The sequence below is a fragment of the Microtus ochrogaster genome, linkage group LG2 (assembly GCF_000317375.1).
Source record: "Microtus ochrogaster isolate Prairie Vole_2 linkage group LG2, MicOch1.0, whole genome shotgun sequence".
Taxonomy (NCBI): domain Eukaryota; kingdom Metazoa; phylum Chordata; class Mammalia; order Rodentia; family Cricetidae; genus Microtus; species Microtus ochrogaster.
Genome location: NC_022028.1, coordinates 44,792,708 through 44,816,304, shown reverse-complemented (window position 1 = coordinate 44,816,304; position 23,597 = coordinate 44,792,708). Strand labels below are relative to the sequence as shown.

Below are 23,597 nucleotides of genomic sequence, written 5' to 3'. Positions count from 1 at the left end.
CAGCAGCAGGAACACACAGCCAAAGTGCCTCACAGCTCAGCACATCTGAAATCAGAATGTATAGACCAGAAGCAGAAGTGGGTGTGACTTTTATTGCCCCTGTCCTCACAAACCACTTCTTCCAACTAAGACCCCTGTCTCAAATGTTCCAGCACCGTCTAAAATGGTGCCACTATCTTGAGCCCAGATGTTCAAGAACATATATATCTGTGAGGGATATTCATAGCCAGCCATGAGCTCACACTGTCGCTAAAACAACCACAAAGCTACAAAATTAAAAGACTCTGTCTATTTTGCACATCTTCTTACATTCATCCTTACAAAGCCAGCAGGAAAATCACCTCACACGTGTATTTTGCTATTGGGCTTTCTTGGAGCTAGCCCTAAGATCCGTTTTCCAGCCTTGTTCCTTACTGCACTGAGGATGCTGTTAATTTGTAATTCAGAATTGTGATTTCTGTATTCACTCCTTTACCAACCATTTGCTGAGGTCCTATTTTCCAGCGGTCACATCTGGCGTACTAATTTCAATTAGAGAAGCAGAAAGAATGAGAAGAAATAACTCCTATGTTTAACATTTAGTATTTGGAAGGTATTTGGTGTAAAAGGAAAGAGTGAAGATAAAAAGTTCAAGAAAATTTTTCACTGGGTGTGTGTGTGTGAGTGCATGCACACACCCAGGCTCATTGTTTTCTTGCTGGCACAAAGGCAGTGAGTAGCTGCATATTGGATGAGTGGAATGAGTTATAATGATCACATCTTCCTTGTTATAATGAGATGTGATCTATGGAATTATGTTTATGCAATATTTCCCCTTCTTATGGGGAGAGACTATTCAGTAGCATGCAATGATATAATGCTATAAAACAGCAGATATCAATTGAAAGGTTTTGTTTAAACTATATTACTCTTAGATGCCGAACCTCTATAATGTGTCCACCAAGAATCTTTGCATATAAATTAAGAAGAAAGCCATTGACTTGCTTCAAACTTAAGATCTGAAGAATTCAAATAGAGGCGAGAGCTACCAGGCAGCAGAACAAGCGAGAACAGCTTTGATTTGGTCTACCCGTAGGAAACATTACCCCTTCAGCTTCATAAAGACTGATTGTTCTTGACAGGAATCTGTCTGTGCTGATGTGGATGAGCAGGAGGCTGAGGAGTCATGAAACCATCAGAAAAGACTGCGGGCTGCGAGGAACCCCTCGTAAAAACAGAGCTGGCAAAGACAGTGAATGAGTGACTGTGCTCGCTGTATATCCACGCTGTGAATTACGGGACACGCAGGGAATATCTCCAGTCCTGAGTTTCAGAAATCCCAATGAAGCAATTCTTCTGAGATACCATAAACTAAATAGTGAGAAAACAAGCCAAAGAAATATTGCCTTCTTTTATATATTTATTTTTTCAGTCTGCAACCCTCTTTGATTCCTGTAGCTTAAAGGAGAGGAGGCTACATTTGCTCGCAGGCTGCATTCTGTGGGAAGAAGGCAAGGAGGCAGACATTGCCTACAAGTCCTTTATCATGATACGCTTTTGAAATTAATGTCTTTGGGTAGCAGAGAAAGCAGGGTTGGAGTCAAGGAGAAGTCTAATTTCTCTAAGGGGCCAACTATAGAATTATCTAAACCCAGAAGCAGTTCCATAATTAGCATAGCAGATCACAATTGTTCTTTACTGAGCCAAAATTACCATGTCCTACCCTGCTGCTTTAGGTCAGAACATAAAATACGACAATCAGAGTGAGATGCTGGGCAAGGAAGCCTCCCACAGTTGAGAGGAACCTGATGCTCTGCCACTGAAGGGCATCTGCCTACCTCACCCCAAGCAGATTAGGCATGAAATTTTTTTTTTCCTTAAGAGGAGTCTCAGTGGTGTCTTATACTCCCATTAAAAGCTTCTATCACAATTATTTTTATTAGATTATGAATTCCTTATTTCACGGGATACAGCAAATTTTCTATGCATATACATGTAAAAGCCATTACAATAGCAAACATTGATGTTTCTCAAAAAAAGTCAGCTAAAGCATAGTTATAAAATTGTATGATAAAAACTCATGCTTTGATTGTTTAGTCTCATACAATTTTCTTTTCTTCCCAGAGATGTGGCTCATGCTTTTCTGTTGAATTTGATTCCATGTGAGATTCAAAATCACTGATAGCACAATATTCAAATCCTTCTGTCTCATGCTTGCCCATCAACACTATTTTCAGCATTTGGAAGATAGTGTTTTTTTTTCCTGTGGAAATTTAAGCTTGTTTAGATTATTATGATGAACACACAAAAGAAATTGCATTTAAACTTAGGACCCTAGTGTAGTTTCTATCTGTGATCTTTGTTCAGGAACACACCAATTTGTCTGGTGTGGTCTTAAGTATTGCACCTTTAAGGGGATAGAGTCCAGAGATGACAGACTATTAGTTGGAAACGATATATTATCTCCTTAAAAAAATTTAGTTCTATGTGTTTTAATTTTGAAAAGTGAGAGCCATATCAGAGAAATACATGCTTTGAAGATCACAATCCCATAAGAATCCAGAATTTACATTTGCGTTGAAATATGAAGATACAGGCAACCTAGAATATTGTTGGTGTCTCCCCTCCCACTCGCCTTCATTCTGTATTCATGCTGAAGTAATGTGCTATCAGAAAGAAACCAAATTATTAACAGAATCCAGCAGAAGCCACTCTGCTGGATCACAGTGACAGAGAGTGCAATGTGCTCAGGGCTAGGAATGTCACTCATGGTCTTAAAGCTTGGAGGGCATGATGGCAAATAAACCGAAACAGCCTTCACAACTGTGCTGTTTGCTCTCTGTCCTCCTACTATTGAAACTGAAGGAAACACCAGGAAACGTCCGCATTCTTCCCACATCCCAGAGGCCAGCCCCAGGGGACATGCCATTTCCCCTGCAGCATCTTCCAAACCTCTCTTCAACACACCCATCAATGTTCAAACATGCTGACAAATTTTTCATTGAAAGAAACCACTCTTGCTATATCTATTTTTTTTTTAAAACAAAACCAACAACCTCTTACTTCAATCTCATAGTGGGAGAAGATTCAGCACGCCTAGCCATTGCACTCATTCCCCGAGGAGTTATTCACTATGTTGTCTGTTAAGCTACTTGTACAGAATATTCCCATTGTATCTGCCTGCCTTATTAAGTCCTTTTGTGTGGCCCTCACTTCAGCCCTCTAGCCCACAGAGGAGAAATTTCTTCACACATACCCAGAGTGCTCCCTCTTTTCCCTTGTGGTGCAGCTGACTACTGGATGAATAAAGTAATAGGCAAGATATGTTTATGAATAGTAAACATACAAGTTTAAAAACTTTATAATGTATATCATGTTGGATCTAAAACCATGACTAAATGTCTGCAGTTGCATCGGGATGACAATCATAAAATTTCACCTAGTCACTCACTATCATTAATTTATTTTCAACATTTAATAACAGGGTTACAAATATTTTTCACAACCCAGGATCTCTCAATTCAAGATCAGAGATTAAGTCAAGTACAAGAAAAATAGATTATGAAAGACATGATGCCATGGCTCTAAAATAGTTTTCCAAATATGTTAACCCGTGATGTGGGAAGTCCTTCTGTATATGTGTTGCTTTTATTGATTAATGAATAAATCTGCCTTGGCCTACAGCCTACATGGCAGGGTAGAATAGGATAAGGTGGGAATTTCAAGCAGATAGAGGAAGAAAGAAGGTGGAGTCAGAAGGACACCATGTAGCTGTCAAAGGAGAAAGATGCCTGTGGGAGCCCCGCTGGAACCTTGCCAGTAGGCCATGACCTCGTGTTGATGCGCAGATTAATAGATATGGGTTAATTTAAGATATAAGAGCTAGCTAGCAATATGATTGGCCAAGAATTGTTTTAATTAGTTCAGTTTCTGTGTGATTATTTCAGGTCTGGGTGGCTGGGAACGAACAAGCAGTCTCTGCCAACAAATCTGCAACATCTCTCAAGGAAAAGTTTAGTTGTCATATGATCTAAATTGTTAGTGGGGTATTTAATACAACTGTGAATGTCCCTTGAGCTGAGAGAATTTGCTATCTGTGATTTTTTTGTGCACTCAAAGACAAAATTCTGGGAACAAAGCTTGGACAAGAAGACCTAGTTTTCATCGGTGGTAAGGCTTTGCTGAACTGCATTTATTCATTAAGTTTCTCCTGTGCATAATCTTGTTTCAGTACACTGATAATGATTTTTCTGTCTCCTCAGGACTTAGATTACCTGCACATTCCAGTGAGATTATTAAATTAAGTGTGTGTGTTATGTACAAAGATTTCTGTCTCATACTTGTTCCAAGTAGGTTCTAACCAAATAATCCATGTTTTTAGTCTGGAAGCTAACTTTAAATTTCAAAAGAACTTTTAGTGTGCCCTTAGAAAATATCTTCCCATTCTCAATCTATTTTTTTCTCTTCTTCAACTCAGCCTTCCTGAGTCTCCATCTGTGGACCTCCTCATATTCTCTTCATCATTAAATCTTTTACCTCTCAAAAGTCTTGTCAAACAAGACTTTTGTTTCACAAGTACATTGTGGTTTGATAAAGAATTAAATAACTCGAAGCAAAGCAGTTCACAAACAACCAATTTCATTTTATTGCTTGGCATTTAACTTTTATGTCTATGAGAGGCCCTGGGTTTACAAGGTTCTCCAAGTGCCTTTTTAGGAACAGCACAGTTCTTTTGCTTTCTATTTATTTTTCTGCTGTTTTCTCAAAACTTCTGTTTAGCCTATGTCTAAACATAGACTAAAGTCAACATAATATGTTGACTTTATGACCAAATGATAAAATTAATCAGAGTTGCAATGTCCTAATGCAAAACTTTTGATAGAACAGTAATGGCCAGGTTGTAAGCAATAAGCATTCCCCAGACTTCCAGAGACAAAAGCGGAATACCTTCGGTCTCTGTGATTTCGAGGCTGTGATGTGAAACATATGGGTCTACTCAATATGGAGGTTTTCTATAGTAGCTTACTGTTAAATTATTGGTCAGTTCGAACTTTCTGTAAAATGTATTGGAGACTGAATGAAATATACCGAATGGCAGCAAGCTCTTTAATACCATTTTGCAGGCACTAGTCACAACTGTTTCTTCTTACCTACTTTTCTCTGACCACTTTATTGGATCATGATCCAACTGAGGCCCTAGGATAAACTACTCTCCTTGGTCACTGGATGTAGGAAAGATATTTTAAAATTAAAAATATAGCTATGTGTGGTGGTGCTTGACTTTAACCACAGTAATCAGGAGGCAGAGACAGGCACATCACTGTGGGTTTGAGGTCAGCCCGGTCTACAAAGAAAATTCCAGACCATTAAGGGCTACACAATGGGACCCTGTATCAAAAAAGAGACATTTTCACGATAATTAGTATTTTAAAATGTGTACATGACAATTTCTTTGCTATAATTATAAAATCAATGCCAAGTTTGAGGTCCATTTGAATAATTGGACTTACAGGCAGAATAGACTTTTAGGAATTCAACTTTATTCTGTAGGACATAGCTAAGTGGGACAAACTTTCGATTCCATTGAATCTTGGTTATACATCAAGAAGTTCAGAAATCTAAATTTATTTGTATACATATATATGAATATATTTTATATAAAATATGTATTTATATGTATTGTCTATGGGCGATACAACATTATGTCCAGAATGCCTCCTAGTTCAAGCACCCTTAAAACCCCCGGAAGAGCAGGGCGGTAGTGGCTCATGCCTTTAATCCCAGCAATTAGGGAGGCGGAGACAGGCAGATCTCTGTGAGTTTGAGGCCAGCCTGGTCTACAGAGGGAGGTCCAGAATATCCAGAGATACACAGAGAAATGCTGTTTCCAAAAAACAAAGGCAAAAACAAAAAAAGGCAAAGAAAACCATCTGAAATCTGCATTTTATAAAACAGTCCCCGAGTGATGATTCTCTTTTATCCTATGCTATCCATGAAAGATGAAGTAAAATCTTGTATTGCCTTTCCTCAACATAAGTCAAGATAGTTTAAACAGTGGAACCTTCTTAAAATAGGGAGATTAAATGTAATGAGATATAAATTTGGCAGCAAGACTCGAGTTGTCATTTTTTTAATGCCAAGTCTCACAGTTTCATAAGAGAGATGAACATACAGAATAAGGTCAGCCTGATATTTGATATAATTCCTTAAAAATCTAGCAAATTCTCCAATGACAGCCTATATTGACAGGATATGGAACAAGGAGATACTCCTCCACTGCTGATCAGAGTGCAAACTTGTACAGACACTTTAGAAATCAATATGGCAGTTTCCCAGAAAATTGGCAATCAATCCACCTCAAGACCCAGCTATATTAATCTTGGGCATATATCCAAAGGATGCTCAATCATACCATAAGGACACTTGTCCAACTGTGTTCACAGCAAAGTTCTTTTTTTTTGTTTTTCGAGACAGGGTTTCTCTGTAGCTTTGGAGCCTGTCCTGGAACTCCCTTAGTAGACCAGGCTGCCCTCGAACTCACAGAGATCCGCCTGCCTCTGCCTCCCGAGTGCTGGGATTACAGGCGTGCGCCACCACCGCCCGGCTAGCAAAGTTCTTTGTAATAGACAGAACCTGGAAACAACCTAGATGCTCCTCAACTGAAGAATAGGTAAAGAAAATGTAGTATATTTACACAATGGAGTATTAGCCAGTGTTAAAAAAAATGACATGAAATTTGCAGGTAATGAATGGAACTAGAAAAAAATTATCCCCAGTGAGGAAACCCAAACCCAGAAAGGCAAATAAGGCAATACTCACTCATAAGTGGATATTAGCTATAAGTTAAGGACAATCAAGCTACAATCCACAACCCCAGAAAGACTAGGTAATGAGGAAGGCCCAAAGAGGGACATATGGATTTTTCTGGAAAGGGAAAACAGAGATCTCCTGGGTAAACCCAAGTTGGGTTGCCTTGCTCAGCCTTGATGCAGGGAAGGAGCTTAGGTCTGCCTCACACTGATGCGCCATGCTTTGTTAACTTTCATGGGAAGCCTTTCTGACTGGAGATGTAGGAGAATGGCTGGGGGAAGGGTATATGAGACAGGGAGGAGGGAACAGGAGGAGAGAAGGGAGAGGAAAAGAGGTTGGTATGTAAAATAAATGAAAAAAATTAAAAAGGAATAGAAAAAATATCTAGCAAATTTTCAATTCTAAAGTATTCCCTGATGCCCTACTTTAGAAAAGAAAAAGAAGACAAAGTCACTGGCTCATCACCATTCGATCAGACCTAGTGATATCACAGTTGTTAGGGTTAAAGGATGCTACAAATAAGGACAATCAAAAGATGAATCTGGGTAGAATATTAGTCTAGCAACCTTAGGAAGCAATTTCTGGTAAATTCATACTCTTCATTGTCTGGGTGCTTGTAGAAGAAAGCTGATCAAATGAAGTTAGCCAGAAGTACTTTAAAACAGAGAAGAGAAGAGTTTTTTTAAAAAGGCGACTCAGTGTTTAATAGCAGCTGTGCCTCTTGTAAAAGACCTGATTACAGTTCCCAGAACACACACGATGGGTCACAATGAGTTCCAGGGGTCTGACTCTGTAGACTCGGTCATCACCAGATGTGCAATGGTGTACCTCTATCCATGCAAGCAAACATCTGTGCATGTAAAATAAACAAGTCATTAAAGTAAAAGAACACAAACTTTAAAACTTCCAGCCTAGGAAGCACAAATCTCTATCACTACAGGACACTGGCATCCACTGTCCAGGAGGTGCATCGTGACTTCTATTGCATCATCTTGAGATGGCTCACCTACTTATACTGCACATCTCCATTGTCTCTTCTTTCACTGTCTCTGGACCAATAATTTAGGTCAAGTTATGGCATCATCTTATAAGTGTTCTAGTCATCACAGTGAAGGAATTGCAGCTAACTGTCTGTGAAGTACAGAAGTCTGTGGAAAACAATAATTAATCATGTTGTTCCTGAAGTCAAAAATGGTATGGCTGAATTAACATAACTTAAAAAAAATTTAAACAAGTAAATTGAGACTTTTATTTTCTGTTATATTTACTGTGACATCATACACACAATATTCACTGACACATTATATATAATGCTTATACATTATATATTATTATATTAACATTGCACATATTATAACACACAATGATATAATTATAGATATGAAAATATATATATATGTATGTATATTAAGTATGGGTTATTTTGTTCTTCCTACAATCCAGCAACCAATATTAATGTTATAGGGTGCTAAACAGTTCTTTGAGTATATTCATAGATTCAACAAACCATGTTTTTTTTTTTTTTTTAGTTATTTAGAAGACTCATCATTTTGGAAAAGGGAGTGCTAGAATATACAAAGACCACCGTATCAGCTGATCCCATGTATAGAAATAGCAATCGTTGCTGGCCTGTTCGAACCAGGGAGTAGACTCTCAAAGCAACAACCAATGAAGGGAAGATTTGGGGACTGTTACTAAAGGGTTAGGGAAACAGTAACCACTGTGCACTACTACATTCTCAATGGGGAAAACATATGGGAATGGACAGAGTTCAGGAATGGAGGGCCCTCTCTTACCAGCATCCCAACAGCCATGGATACTTCCCGTCCTTAGGGACTGTGCACTTCTCCCTCAGATCATGTGATTTCTAAGGACAAGGATGATAATTTCACTAAGAGGATGCAGAAGTGTCTCACCAGAGGGAGAGGACGAAGGAAGAATCATAAAGTGATAGTCTACTAAATGATAGGATGCAAGAAGGATACCACTACAGCACCAAGAGGCAGGAATGATACCAGTAGAGAAATATGTATGGAAATCACCGGTCAGATTTGCCTGTTTATGCAAATAGTTTGCAAGTACAACAAGGAGACACTGTGACCAAGGAGTTAGCAGATAACTCTAGTGAAAATTCACCCAAGAAGAAAGAGGACTGATTTCATCACATACTAGAACTTATTGTAAAATTCAGGTAAGTAAGAGACTTTGGATGTTACTGCAAAGGTAGATTAATACACCAATAAAACAGAAGAGAGAAAACAGGAATAGCTCCTGGTACACATGAGTATGGAATTTATAATATGGCTCATGCAAAGCAGCAGCAAGGGAAGGATTGCTTGCTAAGAACATATAGGACCTTAGGCACAAAACTACAGATAATAAATTTAATAGAACTAAGAAAAAATGAGGTGCTGAAAAGTAGTATAGAGTGTTATTCACGACTTGGTGGTTTAGGCAGCATTGCTTAAACAGGGAAAAACAGCAGTGCCAACTTCAAAATGATGCATGAATGAGAATAAGCTGTGTCAAAAGTTGCTCTTATCTATAGGTTGATGTGGGGTGTCCTTCTGTATATGGGTTGCTTTTATTGATTAATAAATAAAGCTGTCTGGCCAATGGATTAGCAGAGTAAAGTTGGCGGGAAGTATAAACAAAGATACAGAGAGAGAGAGAGAGAGAGAGAGAGAGAGAGAGAGAGAGAGAGAGAGAGAGTAGTCAGAGTGGACATGCCATGTAGCTGCCAAAGGAGAAAGAGGTCTGAACATTACTGGCAAGACATTAACCTTATTGTAAAATATAAACTAATAAAAATGGGTTAATTTATAGTTAGAGTTAGCCAATAACAAGCCAAAGCCATTGGTCAAACAATTATATATTTTAAGCCTGAGAGTGGTTAATCGGGATCTGGTGGGTGGAACAGAAAGTCTCTAACTACAAAAAGTTTCTGTTTGTTTGCAGATGTGGTGATGGAGCTCAGAGCCTTGTGCTTGCTAGGCTGTACTCTTGAATTGTCTCAAGCCCCATACCCCCAAATTTTCTTGCACAGAAAGGGAGAAGTTGTCTGAGCACTTATGACAAGAAAAGAATTATATTGCCCTATCGAAAATGGATCTGAGACTACTCATAGTTGAAAAGAGACATCAAGAAAGGACAGTTTATGGCAATCCAGTGGGCAAGTGACAGAGAAACTAAAATAAGCTTTTGTTGTTGTTGTTGCAAAGAGAAGGTTCAGAATAATAATTAAACACATGAAAAAATGCTCCGTCTCAGGGAAATAATAACCAAGGCCACAGTGTAATGTTTCTGATGGTGTGTTATGCTGTTCAAAGGTCTGACGCAGAAGGATGCTGGTGGCCACCTCATTGACTCTCACATATGCACCTTGACAAGCAAACCAGGGTTGCCAATGAAGCAGGTACACGTACGTGCATGAAGAGAAACAACAGGAGACTACGCATAGACTTATGAGGACAATATCCTCAAGACCAAGACCACTCAACTATGTATTAAATGTGTGGTATAAAAATGTGGTAGAATAAAAGACACAGAAAAGTGCTAAACACAACACAGATGAGCAAATGGTAGCATTCACCAACACATGCACACTGGACCATTCTGCTTCTATAGATTTCAAAAGACAGAGGGAACTAAGCTACATCAATGTAAGAAAGTTCATTCTGGTAATGAATCTGCACAAGAGAACAAGGTCCAATAGGTGACTGAGTGTCAGGAGAGGAAGGTAGCTGCACTGAGAAGCAAAGTTGTTCCGTGGCTCACTGTATAAAAAAAACTGTGTTTGCTTTACAATAACATAGGAGTTATTCATTGGTATTACATCGCATTCACCTTTCTTAACATATGAGGGAAAGAAGCTGTGGTCTATAAAAGGCTTCAGAAGAGTTGGAATCATGCCCGTGAACTGAAAGGTTGATTGCCATCTTTATTTCTGGTTGTGTAATAGATAGGGAAAGTAATTGAGGCTGTAACATTTGTAAAGAATGAGAAATAAATCCAGATAGGTGTATAGGGCATGAATTCTCACCAGTCTATAAAACAGGAATACAATTTGTATAAAGTGGGGCCTTATAAATATGTAATGTTGCATTGACTGACACAGCAAGATGAATCGGGCAAGGTTGTAAAGCAGAAACAGTGGGTAATTCTTCTTCAGCAAACTGTTAAAAATTTTAAAGAAAACATGTTGCTCATGGGTCTGTGTGTACATCCACATGACTGTGTATGCATGCGGAGGCCAGAGGTCAATGAGGTCTTTCACTAGGCAAGGTTTCTTGCTGAGATCAGCACTTGCCAGTTGGGACTCGGTTAGCCAGCCCATTAGATCAGCAGGATAGAGCAATCTCCTTGCACCTGCTTCTCCAGGGCTGGGATACAAGTGTGCACTGCTGTGTCTACCTCTTTATATAGTCCTATGCTTTGTTCTCATACTTCCATAGCGAGCACTTTACCAACTACGCGGTTTCACCAGTGTCGTATACATTTTAAAGGAGAACTTTTTTTTTTATAGTAGATGACTTATCAGGCTAAAAACATGTTTGTTAGACTTTCCTCCTAAGTAACCTTCACACCTGAGATAATCCTCCATTACGGTCACTCTGTCCCAAGAGTTCTTACCAGCCCACTGCCAACCTCAATTACTGTTGTATTAACAATTCTTTTTAAAATGAGCTAAATATATAGTATGCTATTTGCCAAAATTCTAAAACTGGATAGCTATGCAATATTACAATACATTCTCATTTGCCAAGGGAGCTTATAGTTATGGCTATGCTTGTCTAATATGTCAAATACGTACATTTGGAAGTTGACATGTAATACCAACGTAGAATAAATCTCTTTCCAAAAATTTGTGAATCTTCAGTGTAAAATATCAAATTTAAGGAACTTCATTCATCATAGATAACTTAGCATGTTTCTGTGAGCCCAAACCCAGGATACTGATCTTTTTAAGATCAATAATGCAGCCTGTGCTTTAAGGAATTTCAATAACTGATGTTAATATGCTTCGGCAAGTATTCTACAAGGAGAGACCTAATCTGTAGAAATGTCCCCAAGGGGGTTCTAGGACATGTGTGTATATGTGACAGAAAATTTAAGACTGAGTAACCAAAGTTTAAAAAGTGGAGAAAGGAAATAAAACAAGTGGGGTAAAGGCAGAGGCAGAGGCAGAGGCAAATGGGAAAGCAGAGGCAGATGGGAAAGCAGAGGCAGATGGGAAAGCAGAAGCAGGAGTGTCATTAACTGTTTCAACCTCATGGCGAATGCTAGAAACCAACAGCCTAATGGAGGGGAGATTTAATTTAGCTCCCACTTAGAGCTTCCAATCCACTGTGACTGGGAGGACCTGGCTGAGTCTCTCAGTTGAGAGCAGTTGGCCTCCTACTAGGTAGGGAGCAGAGAGAGGGCACCTGTGCCAGCAAGTTCTTGCCTCTCTCTTTTAACTCTGAGTCCAAAGCATCTGGTATGGGGGACACCACTCACACTTAGGACTGGTCCCTACTCCTTAGTCTTTTCTAGAAACACCATCACAGATACGCCTGGAGTATGTGCTTCTTCAACCTTCCAGGCACTCACTGTTCAATACAACCATGTATACAATCAAAACTAACTGACACAGGAAAGATCTCAGACAGAGACATGAGTAACTCCAAACAGGTTAGGACAGATGTTGGTGAAGTGTCAAAATAGTTAGGTTCCTTACAGGTATAATTTCCTCATGGCATGCTGAGGGGACCATCTTCTATAGCTCAGCTGTGTTAGCTGCATTATCTTATGAGTCACATGGCAATAATTAGTAGCTATCAAGACTATTTCACAGTTTTAATAATACTTTGGATTAAAAATATGAGCCTGATAAGGTTGTTGGGAAAGAGAAGATGAGACCGTAACACAATGGCCAGCACGAATAGTAATCGGTATTGATGACTGGCAGCATATAGATTTCGGAGGAGGAGGGGCAGGTTCATGGCTTGCTGACTGCTGTCTTGGGGAGGACCAACTGAGATGTGGACTAAGAAGGAGGAGCACTTTCAGGGAAGATTGTTTTCCAGGCAAAGCTTGATGGTCAGAAGGAACACAAGATACAGCTGTGGAGCCACCAGCATCTGGATGGGATGCATTTTGTGGGTTTAACGTGAGTGGAGGTTTTCCAAAGGAATCCACAGTTGCAAGGGTATATTTAGAAGATAATTCCAAAGTTTCTGGGAGAATAGAAAGTATCAGACATAATCAAATATGAAAACTAGAAGCAAGCAGGTATTAGAGATAAGCAAAGAGACAAGTGACCTTTCATTAGTGACCTTGGGTCTATGGTGAATCACCATTCACTGTGTCTAGAATTATAAGATAATATTTACACATGCATATCTGCACAAAGACATGCATATACATTTTTTCTGACAGGTGGTAATAACACTAAAACTGGTAACAGGCCGGGCTTTAAATAACTACTATAAAAACACTTTCACAATTTTCAAATCCTTTTATAAACTGCTAATGGAACAGTCAAAAGATTGTTTCCAAAAATAGTGACAGGAAACAGATGAATCTCATTATCAGTAACCTTAGAGGTAGCAACATTGAAATAGACACCTCCAAATTTTCAGATCATGTGATTTGTGTGTGAGTGGTTCAGGGGATTGAGTGGTGGTGTTCGCATTCTATTGTTTGGCTTTGCAAGAGAACACATAAAGCTCTCCACTTGTGGCCCACTTAAAAAAGAAGTATTATAGTTTGAGGCTCTGCTGAGTGCCACGCTGAGCTACAAAATATAAAGGAAGACTCATAAAGCTCCCTACCTTCGTTTCATTTTTAGAACCCCACACGGAGAGACAACAGCTGCATCAGTCAGAGACAGACCACAGAGGCTAAGATTTATTTTTGTTTAATATTAAAATGTACAGTCGAAGGGAACATTGATTTTCTTTTCAGATGATGCCATCACTGCTCTTCTGAGCACCACAGTTTACTAATGGTCTGAAAACTGCTTTAAGGGTTTAGAAGTGAATGACTACCGGTGACGATTTAGCATGCAGATCACCTGTGAAATGCCCTTGATTTCAGGGTAAATAAATTCAGCATCGTTGTTTTAGAACTACAGGGGAATGTTTTTGTTGACTCAGGGCTCCATTGTCTTATAGGGCTTTAAGAACATAGCGGGCCATGACCAAAAGTTTGGTGGGAGAAGCCCTCCTCTACACTGTACACAGCAATAAGAACTAATCTAAACTAACAGGAAGTGTTCTCCCTCAGTTTCTTCCCTGGTGCGTCTATGTGTGTTTATGTTAGAGGGTTCTCTAAGTAGACAAATGCATTGTTTCTGAATTTGAAGAAGGTTGGCCTTTAAGGCATCTTTCATTGAGATGCAACTATGGAGGCTAGACACCAGGGTATAAGCTTGGGGGCTTATGTCCTCAGTTCCCTTCCTCTGCCCCCACTCAACCTACATATCCACACAGAGATATGTATCCAGTGTGTTAACTAAGATACTTACAGTCAGTACAGAAAATTCTGGGGTCCCATTCTCCCAATCATGAAGTCATGTCACTACAGATGATTTCCTGTGGAATACCATGATAGAGTTCCACCCCCCCCTAAAATTATACTGCCATTTGTCTTTTATTGGGAGCTATTGGATTATATGACTATATGACAAGCAACATTGGTCCTCCCTGATCTTACTACTGATCCCTTCAGCTTTTGTACTAAAACATTGGATTGCTCATATTAAAACACCATTAGAGGATAAACAGAAACCAATAACTCAGGCTTAGTACATATGTATCCTGGCTTTGAGACTGTCCTAATAGTCTGTGGTGACAATTAAAATAAAATTTATAAAGATCATGAGTCATTTAGTGAAATTAACGTATTACATAATTATCATTAGGTAGCAACAGGAGGCCTTTACTAGGCATCAAAATTCCACTGGAAGAACATTCTCATGTTCTTAGAGCTACACAGTCAGATGGATATCAGGCTCTTTGGGGTGTTTTTCTTGTCTTTGTACATTCAAAATTGTTCTGGTTTTGTGTGGAATCCAAGATCACTGCATTGGATGATGAGTGGTAGGTTCAGTGTTCAGTTTTCAAAACTGAAATACATCTTCTATGTATATGGATGCCCAAAAATGTGAGCCTATTTCCACCTTGTCTGAAGGTCAGAGTTTGAGGTTGTTCAAGGTCATTGGCAATAAGTGTGGCTGTACACCCTGGCCTAGGGTGTGGTTACTTGGTGTTTTGGACATTAAGATGGCCCATCCTGGTAGATCTACTCCACCCTGACCAAAGGTCAGAGATTTCAATCATACTTCTACTCCTTTTGAACTAAGAAGTTTGACCTAGGGAGTGGCTGCCTTCAGGATATTTGGTCTAGGGTGGGTTCACTGCCTAAACAACAGGATGCTTTTCTCATGAATTAATGGCTTGATACCTCAAAGTATTGAAGCAAGTAACTGCTTAAGTTGTCCTCTGGACCATGTTAAAGCAGTCTTTTTTCTTGTTTCCCCTGTTGTATTGGGGTATAAAAGTGTATGGAAAATCAAATGCAGGTGATTTCAGTATTCACTCAAACTCCCTCACAGTACCATAGTCTTCCATTTTATTATTTTTACCCATGTCTTTGTTTTCTTTACTTATTTTTCTAATCCCTACGTCCCTACCCTGGTAAGTGGTATCTTTGTCGAAGCTGGTCTCCTTCAGTTCTATACCATTTCTCATCAAATGCAAGAACAAGTACGTGGAGGTGGTCAATGTAATATCTTTTAGGGATCACTGGGGGAACTTTATCAGTATTTACTCATGTTTTTATTTATATAATATCTGAACTTTTATTACTTTAATTCTAGATAAAGAAAGCATGAATGTGTAAATACACAGATAACCGAACATCTGTTTCATCTGAATAGTCATTACATGATAGAAAGAATCTGTTTTAAACAATATGGTGTTTCAGAGTGGGATTCTAATATAATTCACTTATCAGTGATGGGCTTAGCCTCATGACTGGATTCTTATCCACTGTCTATTTCTCCCTGTGTACAGAGTCTCCCATGACAGCAATTAATCTTAGTCACTTACACAATTGGTGTTCCCCCATATTTGACTCTTTTTGGGTCCCCCAAATCTTCTACAACTAAGACAGTATAGAAAAACCTTAATGCTGTGAGATGTTTTGTTTATTATACACATGGCATGCCATGTTCCCGCTTCCTGTTTTGAATTATGTGGTGACTGTTCTGGTAGAGATTCCCAGTCTCCCTTTGTTCCTCTTACCAATGCAAACCCTCTGTGTGCCTCTCACGGCATCATCGTGACGTTTCTACAACAGCCGCTAGTGCAGACTTCTGTCTTCTTCCTTGGTGGCTTATAGAAACCATCGACGTCCTGTACCCAGCTATCACAGCATCTGTCATACTCTGGCGGTGTCCATCTGCTAGCATCTACCATCACATCTGTTGCCCATATAGAAGAATGTGTCCATTTGCTTATGATGGATAAAGGAAGGCCACAGTGTGTCACTCTACCTTCAATACTGGTAGCAGCCATGACTCAGCCAGAATCAATGACATTTTAGAGGTGTCATTCTGGTACAAATGTTTGTATTCTCCTTCAGTGTCCCCTAATACTAGGTACCTGCTTTTAAAGTGGTAGCTGGTCTAATGACTATTCCTATTTTGGGTACTTTTTTTTTCTATACTCATCTTTACCTCACTTCTAGTACTACCTGAATGTACTAAAATTATTGATGTATGTATGTGTTTCTTGAGTATATATGTGGTGTGTGCACATGTGTATCTGAGTATGTATGCCTCTGTAGGCCCTGCAGAAGGCAATGAAGGACACTGAGTGCCCTGTGCCATCAATCTCCATCTTATCCCGTACAAGACAGTGCTGTTACAGAACCTGGAGCTGTGTTGGCAGCCAGTGAGCCCCAATGATCTTTCTGTCTCTACTGCCCACAACAACTGGAATCCAGGTATATTGTGGCCACATCTGGATTCTTATGAGGTGGCCAGTGATTCAAAGTCAAGGACAAGCGCTTATGCAGCAAGTGTCCTTACCCACTGTGCGATCTCCATAAACCCCTAGGAAACTATTTCTATCTAAATCTTCTGTTACATGTGATGTCCTTGTATAATCCACATGTGGTACTTGACAGTAGAGATGGCATGAGGGCGTGGAGCCATGGGTGGCTTCACATCTGCTCTCTAGTTTGCAATGTAGCATCAGTGACACCACAATGGCTCAGGTTCTCCCTGGTGGTGAGTTGGAGGGGAAGAAAAATGCAAAGTGCCTTCTCCCCGGGATTGGTGACAGAAAATGATGACCATGGAGTTGGCAGTTAAAGTATTGGCAGAACTATGAAAGAAGAAAGGACAGGTTCAAACTAGTCAATCACTCCTAGGACCTGGGCTGGGGAGGTGGCTCAGTGTTTGAGTACCTGTGTGGAAGTGGGAGGATCAGAGTTTAGATCCTCAGAATCCATATACATGGTTCTGCTGACATGTAGTTATGGTGATAATTCCAACCTTGAAGATGAAAGTGAGGGATCTTTAGAGCAAGGTAGCTATGGAGAGTAGATAGATCCATGATCTCTGGGTTTGATTGAGTGAATCTACCCCACTGAATAAAGTGAAAGAGCCATCCAGGGTGTTTGCTGGCATCAACTCCAACCCAGACCTCCATATGCAAGCACACCCACATGTGTGCACAAACATGCATAAACACACACACACATACACACACACACACACACACACACACACACACAAAGAGGGAAAAAAATCTCAGTATCTAATATGAAAGTTCAAGTCTACAACAGCATTTAAAGAAAATGTCTTCCACAGTCAGAGAAGATTCTATTAAAACCTAGGTTCTATGTTTGGTTAAGAAGTAGTGGAATTCTAGAAAATTCTTATTCTGAGAACCAACCAGACTCCTTTGAAAAAATGAGCATGAAGAGCACATCCTTATTCTGAAAGATTGTCCCCACTACTGGAAGATGGTAGACTCTTTGAAAGGTGGAGCCTTGTGGGAGATTCTTGTACCCTTTGGGGCATGCACTTAGAAGATATTTCTTTCCTCTTCCTGGATCCAGACATGGGCAGTTGACTCAGCTGTACAGTTGTGTTGTGGTGTTTGTCCTCTTGTCCACAGCAATGGACTGTCTGGTCTCAGTAAACACTGAGCTAAGTCAGCATCCTGTTTATAATGTCATTTGCCTAGGATGGTTCCCAGGGGTAAGTCTTAGGGATTCTGCTGGAGGACACCTCTATGCTTCATTTGCAGGAGGAGCTTCAGAGGATACTCTCTGCCTCTAGACACCTCTTATCCTGTGGTTTCCAAACCACAAGCTGTGCTGGAGACCAAGCATAGACCAAGTGTGGGAGCCTGGCCACAGTTTAAGAGAAATGAGAGTTCGCCAAAAGCAACTGAAGAGCTGAGGTTATGGTTTAAGTGAATGAGTGTTCCACTAATAGGCAAAGCTGTGGGCTCTTCACTAGCACTGAACATAAATGCTGCAGAAAAGAGCCATCATGCCCACATAGGAAGTAGAGGAACACACTTAGAAATTAATCCTAGAGTGTGCAAAAATACACAAGGAGTAGAGTCTTAAGCACAGATTTATGATATCAAATGAATTCGTATCTAGTGTTTGATATTTTGAATTAGGAAGGTCCACAGCCAAACCTAATGGTGTACTGAAATACAGTTTCTAGATATATTTCATTTTTTTCTCAGAAAATAAAATTAGATGTGTTAAGTTAGAATACTCTAATATCGATCTATGTTTAAATTACACAGTATTTTTAAATATGACACATAAAAATCAAATGTACAGGATTTGACTATGAAATGGTCATAGAGAGCACTCAAAGAGTCTTTTAATAGATCACCTGAACTGCATCTCTTTTCAAAATTACAATGTAAGAAATTAGGTCCCTCCAAACAACATTTAAGATACATGATTATTCCGCTTACCCTCACTTGTCCCACGAAGGCATTGGCCTCCTCCTCCAGCACAGAGAGATTCCTGGGCAGATAGGGATCAAACACAGGAGCGTTGTCATTGACGTCTGTCACCACCACATTCACAGTGGCAGTAGAGGTCTGAAAGGAAGAGAGAAGGAGACTGTGAGAGGGGAGAAGAGCGGCCATTATTTTGGATTCAGTTGTGTCCACACTGGTTTTTCTTTATCTGAAAAGTATCTTGGTCTTTAGCTTTCCAAAGAAAAAAAGACATAGAACATAAAAGAATCAGCTTGAAAGCCTCAAATACCTCAAAAAAAAAAAAAAGATGGAGAAAGTCGATGATGATATCAAAGGGCACACGTCTTGCTGAGAATGCCAAGTATCTCTTGGAGGCTTACCTCTCAGGTGATGCTACCTTTATTTAATTCACATGTAGTGAGCATTTGTTTATACACACTCGCACCCTTTCATCCAAAGAATATACTATCCTGTAGTTTTTCTCACTTGTGTATTTCCCTGCCTAAACATAAATACATACACTATCAAATAGCATGGTATATAAATAAGCGTCTTCAGGCAAGATGACACTGTCAGAATATATCACCTTAGTAACTTTCCATGTTTACATTTAAAGCAAGAATTTGAACCCCATGAAATTATTATTATATTAAATTAACATTGAAATTGCTGTGTTCTAAGTCCCCAGACAATGGCATTAGTGTCAGTTAAGCCACCCGTTTTTGTGGAAGCTGTTTTCTTACAGGGAAATCTTGGCTTAGTGAACCTGAAAATGTTACAGAGTTCTTGGAGTCAGTAAACTTGTCTTTATGTGTGACTTGAGTGTGAGCCACCATCTAACCTGGCTTCTTTCCTTCTCTGTCTCAGTGTGCGGTGGGTGGTACAAACCAAACACAGAAGGAAGAACCCTAATAAGTTAAGCCATACAGTATGGTATGATAATAAAATGCTTAGTTGCATGCCAATGAGATACAAGAGGAAAAGAGAGAATAAAAATTCCAAGAGAGTTTGGTACAAGATTTAAGAAAATATTAACACATTGAGCCCTGAACACCAGCAAAAGTATTTACATGAAAAGTTTCAATGAATCTGTGGGTAATGTGCAATGAAACTAGACACAGAGCATGAGCTGCAGTGGGTGGCTCTATAGAGGTGGTGTGGCAGTCAGCAAGGGCAAAGACACACAGTAGGGTTTCTTGACTGCCAGAATGGCATGGCCTGGAAAATGACTATATGATCGGTTGTAAACAACACAGCTCCTCATTTGCCTGCAGGAGTAACTGTGCTTTCCCCAGTTTCCAAGACTTCTATTCTAAACTGTTTCTACTTTAACAAAATCAAGAGCCATCTTTCATAGAAATTTACCCCAAACCTCCATATCTATTTTATAACACGTTCAGTTGTCATCAAAACTTACCACGCATCACAAAGTCGTGCTGAACATGTGTGGTTTGTTTATTTGTGTCCATTGATGACTTATCCCATCATAATTTATATTATGTATACATGACTTATATGTGTTTAATGTTCCACCATGCTTTGCTTTAAAGACATGAACACAGGCATAAAAGCATTCTGTAGCCCATATATGAAAACTACCCAATGCCCATTCATAGCAAATATTTGTAAAGGGTTTTACTCATGTGGTGACCCAATGTCACAAGCGATTTTGTAGTATAGTTCCGGGCCATAAGCTTGAGTGACAAGTCACTCCCAATCATATGTAGCTACAGGACGTCACTGACATAGGTGAAAGCCCTACACACTGACAGGAGTCATAGGACAGCAAGGAGAACTGGAGAAAGTCCTACATCACAGAGGGTTAGGGGAGGGCCCAAGTATGGGATAATTTGTTTCTTGCAATGGGCAATGCTCACAGTTGCTTTCCTACTGTGGAAACTCATCACGCTTTCCAGTTATGGTTTGTGTACTCTACTCTTTACATATTTCCAATGATACCGTTTAATTTAAAAGATGCAGGCAAACAAATACACATGTGTGTACATATACTGTGAATTTATATAAAGAAATTAAAATGTTTTCTGACTAGATGGGGTGCAGGTGTTTTATTTTCCCCTTGTAACATTAATATATTTCTCAAATGTTCTCCCAGAGAGCTACATTGCTTCTATAACAGAAAAATATTTGAACAAATGTTATTTCATTTCAAGTTATGCTGGAAGTGAAACCAGTTTTTTTTTTAAAAATGTGTTTTATGGGAGTAGTATTTCCCAGTTTGCCTGAGGGTGAGCAAAATATTAATTCTGACAGCTTAAGCTAAGACCTCAGAGTGGCTGTACTAGTGTTGCTGGCATTTTTTTCAAGTTACCTTTATGTCCACCTCTGCCTTTCGTATCAATCTATTATGTTTTTAAATTCTCCTTCCTCCCAGGGAATAGTAGGCTGGCAGACTATCTTGGATGCACTATCAAAGACTCTGACCTCTGGCTGGCTGATGCACAGGGGAACTGAGTTATCACTGAGGAAATGACCTACTGATGGGAACTTGGGCATCCTTTTCTAGGCTGTTCTGAGTGTTACAGGAAATGGCAGGAACCTCCATTGCTGAGCAAGTTTTATTTCATAAATTTTAAGAGAGGGATAAGTCCCATGTCAATGTTGCCCGGTGGTCAGTACTGCACAGCTGAGCAAGTTCTATTTCATATTTTAAGAGAGGAACAAGTCCCACATTAAAGTTTCCCGGTGGTCAGTACTGCACATTAGGCTCTACTTGATAGTACTGCACATTAGGCTCTACTTGACTTGAGATCTACTGGCCATACTCTTGACTATGCTGACATCATCACAGACTGCCTGGATACAGGGCATGATGGTTTTAATTTTTAGATTGGTCAGGATTATAGTCACCCTATGGTTCAACATGGCTCAAGCTTCACTCTAAGGATAGATTCTAGGTTTTAAACCTTAATTACCAAAAAATGGACGTAGTCTGTGCTGATAAAGGTATGATTAAAAGACCCTTCTCACAATTAATTCTATAAGTCAATTTGTAATATGACAATCCACAAATAGCAAACCAGTAAACCTAATAAATAAGACAACTGACATCAAATACTGGTAAGGATGTGAGTAAAAGGGGCCCACCATTGACTGGTGTAGGGAATCCTAACAAAGCTAAAACTAAATCTACAATATGACCCAGTATATACACCACTCCTTGGCATATGCCCACAGGACTCAACATCCAACTTCACAGATACTGGTTCAGCTATGTTCATTGGTGCCTTTTTCACAATAGCTAGGAAGTAGAAACAACCTAAATGTTCTTCAGTTGATCAATGGATACTGAAAATGAGGTACAGAACACTGTGGATACTATTCAGCTGTAAAGGAAAATGAAGTCATAAAGACTTCAGGGAAGGGGGTAGAACTAGGGTTAACACCGACTGAGAAGACACATGCCTTCTTGTGTGTTGTTCTCGGGTCTGCACCTGGCGATATACATATACAACCTCAAGTAACGGCGGGTACCAAGAAAATGGGAAGAGAGCACTGGGCAGGGATGCAGAAGAGGGTCTCTGGAGAGGAGAATGGTAGGATAAGGGCATTATCAAGTCAGACATAGTTAAAGCGGGGAAGGCTGTGGGAGCCCGCAGTGTGACTCCACTCCATTTTGACTTAAGGTCAGAGTTCAAGCTTGTAAACACAAAGTTTGACCTAAGAATGGTCATTTGACATTTTGCTACTCAAGGCCAAATAACAAGTTGTTTGGCCAAAGGTGTGGTTACTAGATGTTTGGCCAATTAAGGAGGTGATTATGCTTGTTTGTTCCTTGAACCATGGCAAGGAAGTCTTTTGCCCTCCCCTTTTACTTTGGGCATATAAGACTTGGAGAAATAAATTCAAGGCTTCTACAATATTCACTGAGAGGCCCCTCCCCCGATTCTATCTTGTCTTTTGTCTCTTTTTTTCTTAATCCTCACACCCTTTATCAGGTATTGTTAGACAAGGCAGCTGGTCCAGACAGCAGACTTTAACTTGGGAGGGGTATGGAGATAAAGCATCGTAGAGGGAGGAAGGCGTGAATATCACTGGGGCTGTCTGAAAAAGCCACAGGCAAATATAGTATTTCACAAGGTCATTTAAACACGTGCAGAATTCCACTCTGGGGGATAGTGCCCTCTACCCAGAGCCATAAATTATCTAACAAAATTCTCAGTTTCAAGAATGGGAAACCTCCCTTGGAGTTGTGGGTTGCAGGGTAACCAGAAGACTCCAAAACAATATAGGCTATTGTCATTGTCCTCTGGCGCTCCAAACTTGAAGCTTGTACTCCATTGTTGAAGACACCAAGGACTTTTGACACAGGAATTGGAAGAAAATGGACTCCCAGAGACGGCAGCATGCACAGGGTCTGCAATGGTCATCATCAGATGGGGGTCCTAGGACTAAAAGGAGAAATGGGCTCACGCTCCCATTCCTAATGCAGGGACTGACCTGGAAGCCTTCTCCATGAGAGCTCTCACTCACAGTATTAGAAATTGCTATTCAAGCTACTAAGGGAGAAGAGCAATTGGAAGTTTTACCCAGCTATAAGGTCAATGAACCACAATAACGCTCAGGAGAAATAAAGCTACTTACAGAACACACAGTCCCCACATCCAGATAACAAAAAGTTTATTCATATTTCAGAAATTCATTTTTGTTGTAAAAATGGAAGTTTAAAAGGTTGAGAAAATTATGATCTATGACTTAAAGGAAGATTTTTTTAGTGCCAAATAAACCAAGGAAGTGGAAGGTCAGTAGTGGAAACACTACCTAGAGAATGATAATGGAAAT

At 39.7% G+C, this 23,597-nt stretch overlaps 1 protein-coding gene across 1 annotated transcript in view; it reads right to left on the bottom strand.

Annotated features, from left to right (window-relative positions):
• Positions 1 to 23,597, bottom strand: part of Pcdh15 (protocadherin related 15) — a 1,155,509-nt gene that overhangs the window by 151,835 nt on the left and 980,077 nt on the right. Inside the window, exon 21 of the mRNA XM_026785470.1 lies at positions 18,789 to 18,917. Coding sequence (XP_026641271.1) covers positions 18,789 to 18,917 — 129 coding nt within the window. The remainder of the gene's footprint in view (positions 1 to 18,788; positions 18,918 to 23,597) is intronic.